Consider the following 11,103-nt stretch of genomic DNA (forward strand, 5'->3'; position numbering starts at 1 on the left):
CTGTTTCCAGCCGACGCATGAAGTACAAGAAGGCCCAAAAGGCCAAGGGCATCTTGCACTCGCCCGCGGGTCAGTCCCCGGAGCGCAGCCCGCCGCTCGGCGGCGCCGCCGGCCACGTGGCCTACTCAGGCCAGCTGCCGCCTGTGCCGGGCCTGGCCTACGATGCGCCCTCGCCTCCCGCTTTCGCCAAATCTCAGCCCAACATGTACGGCTTGGCCGCCTACACGGCGCCTCTCAGCAGCTGCCTGCCACAGCAGAAGCGCTACGCGGCGCCGGAGTTCGAGCCCCACCCCATGGCGAGCAACGGTGGCGGCTTCGCCAGCGCCAACCTGCAGGGCAGCCCAGTGTATGTGGGCGGCAACTTCGTCGACTCCATGGCTCCCGCGTCCGGGCCGGTCTTCAACCTAGGCCACCTCTCGCATCCGTCTTCGGCCAGCGTGGACTACAGTTGCGCCGCGCAGATCCCCGGCAACCACCACCATGGACCGTGCGACCCTCATCCCACATACACAGATCTCTCGGCCCACCACTCGTCTCAGGGACGCCTGCCCGAGGCCCCCAAACTGACGCATCTGTAGCGGCCGCCACAGGCCCGAACTCGTGGCGCAATTACCTCTTTTGCTTTGGTGGCGGGGGTGGCGGGCAAGGCCCACGGGGCGGCTGGTGACCCCCTCCCTCGCTCTGGCCCAGTCGCTGCGTCTCGGCTCTCGGGCCAACAGCGGTCGAGGCGCAGGCGACTGGGCCTCCCCTCCAGGCGCGTCCTCCTTTGGGTGATTTGCTATAAATCAGCCGCAAGGATTCTCCTTTGTAAACCTGACAGTGCCAGATAACTGCGGACCGAGGGACTCTAATCTGGTAATGGTGTCCCGAAGGTAAGTCTGAGATCCATCGGCGGCGCGCCCTGCAGAGGGACCGGAGCCCTGGGCATGGCCCGCCTTTAGCCTAGTTGCGGAGACCTTAATTTATATGCTCCTTCCCGTCCCGTAAGGACTGCATCGGACTCAACAATCTGTATTTATTATTTGAAGCGAGTCATTTCGTTTTCCTGATTATTTATCCTCGTCTTAACGTATTTATGTGTATATTTGTAGATTCTCCAGCCGAGCTTAGGAACGTGCTCCCAGGCCACGGGGGCCACATTTTACCTCTCTAGTCCCCTTGGCCTGAACTAGTTGAGAGAGTAGTTTTGAACAGTTGTAACCGTGGCTGGTGTTTGTAGTTGATATAAAGGATTAAGACCGCAAATTGTCCTTCATGGGTAGAGTCAGGCGGCCCCGTGGTGTGGCACGACATCCGTTACTCATTTTTCAACCGCGCAGCCCTCCCACTCGACACAGTTTATTGATTTCAAATTGTCTGGTACTATTCGAACAAATATTTAGAATAAAAAAATTCTCAGTCGGAAGTGTATCTGTGTTAATCACGCACACTTTGCAAGTAGATCACTGCCTTTATCTTTCCCACAATTCCTGTGTTAGGCCCAAATAGACGGACCCTTTTAAATATTTATTTTTTCATTTATTTGGAATCTGGAGATACTTGATTACATCCCAGCTATTGACGTTAGGAGGGGGGAAAATCTGAGGATGCAAACATAGCAATGTTCCAGAAGGGATGATTTGGGCAGAGCTTTTGCTGTGCCTGCTTTGCTGTTCCTACCGCCCTTTCTAGACACAAATGGACTTTTTAAGACTGCATTTACATCGGGAAGGCCAGAGCTCACATTTCTGTATTAAGTAATAAAAAAATTTTTGAAAGAAAACTGACAATCACAGAAAAGACGCAAGAGAAGTCATAAGAAGAATTGGGCTATGAAAAAGCTCAGGTGCAAAAAAAGAAACGATCGTTTGGAGACAGGCGCCTAAGCTTTTTCTCTAGGAAGTGCTGTTATGCCTTTTTCCTTTATAGTGGTTGGTGGTTACAGAGGATTCTCCTTTGTAAACCTGAATTTCTAAAGAATTCAAATGTTTCTCATGATGCAAAGTAGTAAAAGTTTCATTAATGGAACATAAGTATACACATCTTATTTACTCTTGTTTGTACAAAATTGACAAAAAAAAATGTCTCCAAGGATTTATAACCATTTTATAAATATTAGCGTGGCTTTAGCTAAGGGCGGACAACTTACATCCGCTTCTCTGGGAAGAAGCACTCGGAAAACGCCTTCAGATAAGGTTCAATTCTTTGTATTTCAGCAAAGTCGGCCCACGCATCTCTATTTGGTTTGACAAATAATGCAACTCCTACTACATCCCCGGTGACAAAAGGTTAAATTCCTATTGTGTGGAAATAATTTAACTTCTAATCTTCTGGTGGAACAACAATCGTTTCTATTTGGATGTTTGTGTTTCGCTAAATGATGATGGCTCAAAATAATATTTAGTTTCCTTGTTCCTTTGTGCTGTTTTTAAAATGGCATGTTAGATTAGGGGTGGGAGGGGGTTGTCCTTTTGCTAAATTTCACCTTATCGGAGCAGGTTTAAAGTATACATGTTGTAGAAGTGTATCAACAGAATAAATGACTTCAACGTAAGGGATATTTTACCCACTTTCAAGGCTTAAATTGTTTTCTATGAAATTTGCATCCATAGGCAGAATTTCTAATTGTAAGAAATTATTTTTAAAACTTTTAGGGAAATCAAAGAAGAGCTTGCTGCCTTGCAGGGATAACAACCTTTCTTAACTGGCTAAATATTAAATAGATGAATTGTCAGGCTGTTTAGATTCAGCCCGGTTTTCCTTCATCTTCTCTTCCTACCATAAGTAATAATAAAAATACATAATGCATCATGTCTCCAGGCGTTTTCCAGCTATGTGTGTTACCACAGGAGTATCTGCTGAGTCTGCGGGTGTCTGCAAGGCCCCCAGTGTCATCTGCGGCTTAGGGTTTCATGGATTAGACTTTAAACGGTGTCTAGCCCGTCTGAAATCAGCTTCCTTTCGTGCTCAGGCTCCAAAGAAGTGCGGGGTTAGGGGCTCCCTCTCAAGGCAGCCCCAGCCGCCAAGGCAACCTCTCTAGTGAGGTGGAGGAGTTTGCTTGGGACAAATCTGTGGTTTTCTCCACCTCTTGGAGAAAGATTCCCGAGGTTTCTGAGAATGGCTCGGATTCGTTCCTGCCATTGGTGTGAGTGTCATGTGATGGGCACACTCGGTCGCCCCTGGCGTGGGTGGGGGCCACAGTCAGTCTGGGGAAAGCACTTCACGCGCAGCCGCGGGCCAGGGCAAGAGTGGGGCCCGCGACACAGATCTTTAAAACTTCATAAATTATAAACACACCGCCTTGGCCTTCGCCATAAATTCTGCTCCTTTTGAGCTTGTAATTAGTGTTAGGAAGCACCGGAGTCTAAACACAACCAAACGCCATCTGAAAGGCCCAACTGCCCGAGGTTGCAAACCTTTATTTCCCAGTGCCACCCACTCCACACTCCTACGTTTGCAAACACAGTCGCCTCCTTCCCCACCACCGTCGGTGGCACACGCTCGGCAGGGTTCCCGCTGTACGAAGGAGGGTCACAATAGCTGCTCTATGCGCAGAGACACCCGCCTCCATCCCCCACCCTGGGTCTCGGTGATGCAGAGAAAGGAGAGGGGGGAGGGGAGCCCAGGCTCAGCAATGGCGCCCTGGGCTCAGGCCTCTTTTTCCGGCTAGAACCTGCAGCGGGAGGAGGCAAGCAGGCAGGAAGGGAAGCCTCCACCCTAGCCTGTTACGGGCGCGCACGCGCGGGTGCAGTGGGGTGCGGGGAGCAATGGGGAATGCACCAAGGCCTCGATGCTGCTGGCCCTCGCCTCCGGGCGCTGGGTTAAGGGTGCCCAGAGCAGCCGAGTCTTCCGGGAGCCGCCACACCATTGTGTGCGCAGCTTCCCCACGGGCTTCGCAGCAGGGTAAGGCCACACAAAGGCAACGCTGGACCGGCTGACAGCCGGAGGTGGGGAAGGGCCGGGCGTTGCCCCTGGGCATTGGTCTCTGGGAGGTTCACCTCGTTTGCCCATGTAGAGGAAATGGCTCTTTGGCTCAGGCCTTGACCATCTCTGCTTTTTTCCTGTACTGCCGGCTTTGGGAATGTGGAGATCAGGGAGGTAGTGGGGGAGTCTCCTGAGGTCTGAAGAACGGGGTCAGGGCCGCAAGCCCAGGCCCACGGATGGAGGGTGGCAGTCGTTCTCTCCACACAATCAAAAGTGAATTAACTAACGCAGGGTAGAAGTGAGGCAGATGGAATGGCCCACTGCAAAATGGAAGATGGGGGTGTGGAAAGAGATTTAGGAAGACCAAGAGCTTTCCCTGGCTCCCATGAGAAACTCAGAAACCCAGTCTGGAGTGATGGGAAGAAACCCAATTGAGGTAGCCAGGGGTGTGGGGGAAGTTAGAGAGGAAAGGCCTGAAGAGTAGTCCTGGACCTTGGAGAGGCAGTAAGAAAGGGCGATTAAGTATATATTCTGCTTCCTGGCTTTCAGACCTCAGCCTCATCCAGGGACCTGTCAGAGAAAAATCCACCTCTGATGGAATCATTAAGTTAACCATCCATTTGTACCAATTCTTTGTACAAGCTTTCAAATGAGAGAGAAAGAGAATATAGAATGAGTACTATCCCCTTGGTGCAGCCCCAGGCCTAGTCCCTATCATGCACATCAGCAAAATTGGTTTCCCAAGCCCCAGAGGCTGCTAACCTTGCTGAACAGAACTTTTCGAATTTCTATCTGTAAGGAGTAGTAAAAGATAGTGATTACCTATACTAGCTACTCGCCCCTTCTCCCTCCCCCATTTTGTACCAGCTGATTGACTCCTGAGTGTAGTGTATCTTCTCAGCCAGCATGCTTAGGAGCATAGGCTCTCCATCTGTTGAAGTTTTTCATTAGGGAGGGTAAAGAGGATATGTGTGGGTGTGTTTGAATAACAAAGAAGGAAACCAACACTAAAATGTGTTTCTCTGCTTGACCTTTGGAAGCCAAAAGCTTATTTACACCTTCAGTATTCAAGGGATAGTCACAGGCCTGTTTTGGCTTTATCCTGAAAATTAGTTGAAACCTGCTCCTGAATTCATGAATTGGTTAAATCCAGTTACAGATCAAGGAAGTTCCTCTTCATCTGGGAGTTCTTGACATTACTTTGGTCTTTCTTTCAGAAACTGTAAGAAAAGAATAGGATGAATGGAAGTTTATGAGTGTTAAATAAAATAAAGAGGGGCAGAAGGCTCTAGTCTCCACAGGCCTATAGCCTGATCACTTCAGGGCACTGCCACTTTCCAGAGAGGATATAGCTAGGGCCCTGGTGAGCACACCTATCTCTAGATACTTAGGGCACAAAGAGCTGAGACTGAGTCACCTACCATGTCCTCACCACCTTTGAGGACTGGCTCATTTAGATCCTTCTTGCAGAAGGCCTGGAAAGAGAAAAAAATAAAAATAAAAGATTGGGTAGGTGAATCCTCTGCACTTATTGCATTGGTGGTGCTGATTGGTGGTGGAGAGGTTCACAGAGAATCTTAGTTCTCATTATTCCCTGTCTTCTATCCAGCTACAAATGCCTTTATCTTTGGGGCCCAAAGTGGGTGTCAAATGGATTTAAATACTTGACCTAAAGCCTATTCCTAAACATTTCCCTCACTTCTTATACCAGCCTTGACAAGATGGAAAAGTACGGACAATCCGAAGACCTACTTTCAGGCTAGGGCTAGCCTGAAGCACAGTGAATAAAAGGTTTCCACACGTGAAGGAAGAGCCAAGGTAAATGGATGTCCAATCATTTGCAATAGCAGAAGCAGGTGTAGGATGCCCAGGAGATCTACAAGGTGGGAAGTTATTGCATAAATCCTCTTAACCTAGATCTACTGGCAAAATATCTTGCCTGGTTCCTATAGCTAGTCTGGATCACTTTTATGGAAGAATAATATCTGGAAAATCGTGAAAACAGGGTTTTAACATTAATAAAAGCCCAAGGAGATCTTAAATCAGAATTAATGGAGAACCCTGGTACGACTGAAATGTTTTTGCTGGGGAAACAGGCCTCATACCAGGCCAAGAGGACCTGTTGGGCTAGGGCCTTACAAGGAGACAGACAGGGAGAAGGCCTTCTGATGGCTCTAATGTTCACAGTGTTCTCCTACAAATACCATATCCCTCCCCACCTCCTCTGCAAGGGCCCAGCAGGGAAACTGGGTTTCAGGCAGTGGCTGAGCTGGCACCAACCTCCCGCCCCCCCACCCCCACCCCATTCCGGTTTGTTGCCCTTTGGGGTGGCAACCACCAAGCTATTCCTGCCTCAGGAAGAGAACACACAAAGGAAGTCCCACCCGTCCTCGGACCAGGGACACTCTGGGAAGAGGCTGTCGTGGATTCTGAGTCTGAGCATCTCCCTCCCCTGCAAGGAACAATAGCCGGCAGCCTCCCCCAACAGTTGGGCGGTAGCGCAGGACAAAGGCCTGCTTGGGCCTCACTACCATGTGACCCGTGCTTGCTGGAGCTCTGCCCGCCCGCCTGCGGCAGGGCGCAGTCGGCGGAGCCAGGCAGTGGCTGGGGGTGGGTGGGTGTTCCTGAATCCACCTGGAACACTTCGGAAAGACAAACGGTGAGTTAATCACCCAACCGGCTGGCGGCCGCATCCCCTCTTGCTAGCGAGGAGGTCTGAAGAGGAGACTGGGGTGAACGATTTCTCTGTGTCTGGGGGGGAGGGGCAGGAGAGGTTAGTCCTATTAAGAGTTCATCAATCACCCGGTGTGCACTTTTCGTTCGACAGCGGTTCCTCCTTCTTCAGAGCAGGTCTAGGCCAGCTGGGAACCGACCAGAAACCACAAGCGGAGGAGAGGCGGAGGAGAGGCAGGCACGCAGGGTGAGCACCAATAGAGTGAGCGACCCGCCACTTAACGCTGGTTCTCTGGGAGCAGAGCAGTCGGACCAGCATTGTTGCACCAGGCCGGAGGGAAGCGCCTGCCGGTCACCTCCTCACACGGGGCCAGCATTGCCTCCCACCAGCCCTGCTCTTGGACCACTCAGGGTGCCCAGCTCCTTCCCAACATGCCAGCCCCCAACCCCGCCCCTGACGCTCAGTGATTCTACATCCTAACACCCCTCACTCCCACACCTCCTGCTTGCCCAAGTGATGCCCTTAAATGCTGCTGCACCCCAGAAAGGGCCAAATCTATCTTTGAAGACAGGACAAGAAAAATCCCAATGGATCAAAAGGTTCTTGCAGACACTGTTTTATTTAAGAGTTTAAAAAAGATGTCCCCAGAGACTAGAATTCAGGGGGTGAGTCTGAAGTAGTTTAGTTCTCCTATTTACATGCAGGAGTATTTGTGTGGAAGGAAGTAGGATAAGACCCCTGTTAAACTTGGAACTAAAATTGAATGCCATTAAAAATAAAGTATATTCAAAACACCAACCACAATGATATCTTTTTTGATGTGAGGGCAGGACTCGAGTATTAAAAAAAATTTTTTTTAATTGACATATAACATTGTATTAGTTTCAGGTATACAATATGATGATTTAATGTTTGTATACACCACAAAATGATCACCACAATAAAGCTAGTTAACATCCGCCACCATATATAGTTACAAGAAATTTTTTTCTTGTGATAACTGTTAAGATTTATTCTCTTAGAAACTTTCAAATATGCAATATAGTACTATTAACTGTATTCACTATGCTGTATCTAGTGTTTTTACTTCAGCTCTTTTTTGGGGGTTCATTTTAAAAACACCATAAAGGGATAGACAGCATGCTTTTTGGGGGGCAGTCGTTAGCATAAAAGCTGTTTACAGCTGGAGGGCTTGGGTAAGTGGGTAGTGACACTATCCTCTCTAGAGTGGTAAATGCTGTTCTCTTTATAAATTCTGAGAAAGTTCCAGGCTGCCCCCTCTTAAAATTGTTCGTTTTTTTTTTTTTTCTGAGTGACATCAGGTGAGAATTTTCTGAAGTGAGTTAAATGTGTTGCCTCAGCCCTTAGGTAAGAGTCTCTGAAGGACATAAAGTCCCAGCTTTCTATCCCCTTTCTTTAGTCTTCTTCTCTCTCATAATCCTCTTGGGTGGAAATTAACTTGCTTTGGAGAAATGTTTACTGTCATTTTGCTTCAGATAGATGCAAGATGAAGCATTAAGCCATGCCCAGTGTCCTGAATTCATTGAGCAATTAAAATACTTGGTCCTGTTGTCCTTGGTTCAGAATCTTTCTCTCCCAGTCTTCTCACCAATATCTACTGAAGAGCTCCTATATGCACTGTGCTTGGCCCTGGGATAGAAAAATGAGTCACTAATGGTGTGTGCCCCTCTACTGGGGAAGAAAAAGAATCCTAAAGCAGTATGACGGATGCTATAACAGAGGTGTGGCCAAAATGTTCCTGGAATAAAGAGACAAAGTCACTAAAAGTACTGTAAAGCAGAGATCCCCAACCCCCAACCCCTACCCACCATTGCTGACCAGTACTGATGCATGGCCTGTTAGGAACTGGGTTGCACAGCAAGGGGTAAGCTTTGGATGAGTGAGTGAAGCTTCATCTGTATTTGTTTGCAGCCACTTCCCAGTGCTAGCACAGCTCCACTTCAGATCATCAAGCATTAGATTTTCATAGGAGCACCAGTCCCTGGTGCCAAAAAGGTTGTAGACTTACTGTAGACTTAAAAAAGGCTTCTCAGAGGAGGTGAATTTGAGTCCCTAAAGTACAGGTGTTTTTTAGGCCCAGGAAGGAGGGCCTAACCAGGTGGAGAGCGCAGCATATGCAAAAGCAGGGAGGGAAGAAAGAGCAAGGTTTGGACCTGGAACAAGGAGAGTAGTTTAGAGTGGTGCATCTGGCTGGAAGGAGAGATTGCAGAAGGTCTGAGGAAAGGAGTCTGGACTGAGTCTGTAGGCATTGGGGAGCCGCTGAAGGTTATAAGCTGGGATGTGAGGGTTATCTGTTAGGAAAGCTAACTCTTTGGGGGTACTGTGTCTGATGGGAGAAAGGAAAGATAGGAGGCAAAAAGAAGTAAAAAAGGAGGCTGCTGCAATAATCCAGCCTAGAGAGGAACTAACATAATAAGAATGAAGAGGAGAGACATGTTGGAGGAAGAATCCATGGGACTTGGTGGTCAACTGGATGAATGAAAGAGGAGTTGTGGATTCCAATGCCCAGGTTTCTATTTTGAGGGCCTGAGTGGGTAGTCAGATCATTCACCAAAATGAATAGATGAGGGTTTTGGAAAAGATGAGTTCAATTTTAGGTCTACATTGTGTTTTCTGCTTAGCTAATTGATATACTGTGTGACCCTAAGCGATTCACTTTATCTTTCTGCTCTTCAGTTTCATCATCAATGAGTCAATAAAGATATCTACCTCCTAAGTTTACCACGTGTGTGTGTGTGTGTGTGTGTGTGTATGTGTGTGTGTGTGTGTGTGTGTGTTAGGTATTATCTTCTTCAGGTCCAAGTGAGTGTCCTGTATAAAGCGGAACCTAGGGGAAAATGCCCTCTTATCCATACCATGATGATCAATAATTAGGTCCTGGGTGGAAATAAGTCTCAGGAAAATTAAAAATGACACTCTACTGCTTCACAGATATTGAATCCAAGCTAATGCTTAAGACTAGGCCTGATCACATTGCTAATCAGAGTCCGTCTGCTTCCAGGGGACACAATGTAGAAATATAGTCTTTGTATCAGACCACTAAGGAGACCTCTTAGCAGATGTTGGAAAGCTTCTGCGCTTTTTCACGTATCATATATCTTTCAGGGAATGCTTGAAGCCACCTATTCTCTTAAATTTCTTAAGCCGCCCCTTAAACTTCTCTGTGGCACAGTGTAGTATAGGAGTGTTGAGCATCTGACCTTGGCCGCTTACATTGGGTGTGACTACAGCAAGTTGCTTATCTTTTCTGTGTGGTATTACCATTTGTAAAATAGAATTATGGAAGGATCGGATGAAATAAGGGAGAATGACATTACTGGAGATGCTATAAGGGTAAGTAAAAGGTATTATTTTTCACTTATCAGATTGACAAAAAAGATTCTAATTCCTTGACTTGGTAAAAGTGTAAGGAAACAGCAATTCTCATTCGTTGCTGGTAGAAGTATAAATTGACTCACTTTTATGGTGAGCAATTTGGTAGTATGTATCAACATTGCCAGTGCACGTACTTTTGATTAAATTCATATCTGGGAATTTTTCTAATAGGAAAACACTTGCATGTGTGTTTATAATAGAAAAAGATTGAAAATAAGCTAAATTTCCATTAATAAGGGACTGGCTAAATAAGGTGTGTTAGGTGTATACAGTCGAACATCATGAAGTTGTAAAAATAAACCAGGAATTCTGTATACATTTATATGAAATGGTCTTCAAGATACAATGGGGAGAAAAGCATGGTGCAGAAGAGTCTATCTAATATACTATTGTTTGTGTAAAAAGTGTGTGTGTGCGCACGTGTGTGTGTGTGTGCGTGTACACAAAGTATCTCTGGAATGATACATAAGAAACTCATAAAATTGGTTGCCTATGTAAAGGGGAACTATGTGGCCAGGGACAAGGGTGGGAAAAAGACTTTCCCTGCATTCCCTTTTGTACCCTTTGCAACTCAAAATGTTGCAGAAAAGATGCAAAAATCAGACCAGCGAGAAACCAAGCAGCACTTGGAGAGTTGGTGAACTCAGGTTTATTACGCCAGCAGTCCCAGAGGAGCTAGGGCTCTGAAGATCTGGGCCCGGAGCTCAGTTGCAACACTGCTTATATAGAACTTATTTGGCATGGGCTGATGGTTAATTTGTCCTCAGACCATTACAAAGCTGCCAGAGTAACTATGGTTGCTGGTAGTTACATAGTGTTGCTTAGACAGAGCAAGTGGAAGCGAAGATGAGTTAAGCGAGGATGAGTTTTTAGTTACTTTTGAATATGGCCTATGCAGCAAGCGTATCTACAGAAGCAGAACAAAGAGCTGATTAGCTTTCTGAGTGCAAATTCCTTTTCAGAACCATGTATATTTAAATGTATTACCTATTTAAAAAAATAAAAGAGAAAAAAAAAAAAGATTAGTACAAGTGTAACTGACCTGATTGTACCTCGTGTGTTCACACACATCTTTATTAGTATTTGCCCTATCCAGCTACATTAATATTGGGACACTTCTTGTTTTGTCC

General features: G+C 46.9%; 1 protein-coding gene across 1 annotated transcript in view; it reads left to right on the forward strand.

The window, feature by feature from the left end:
- The window catches only part of HOXD3 (homeobox D3), a 5,398-nt gene extending 2,606 nt beyond the window's left edge, over positions 1-2,792 (forward strand). The window contains exon 3 of the mRNA XM_025039260.1: positions 1-2,792. This exon is cut by the window's left edge and continues 38 nt beyond it. Within this exon, the coding sequence (XP_024895028.1) occupies positions 1-578 (578 nt within the window). The 3' untranslated portion in view covers positions 579-2,792.
- Positions 2,793-11,103: the final 8,311 nt, after the last annotated feature.

Source organism: Pteropus alecto, unplaced genomic scaffold (genome assembly GCF_000325575.1).
Source record: "Pteropus alecto unplaced genomic scaffold, ASM32557v1 scaffold3, whole genome shotgun sequence".
NCBI classification, from domain to species: domain Eukaryota; kingdom Metazoa; phylum Chordata; class Mammalia; order Chiroptera; family Pteropodidae; genus Pteropus; species Pteropus alecto.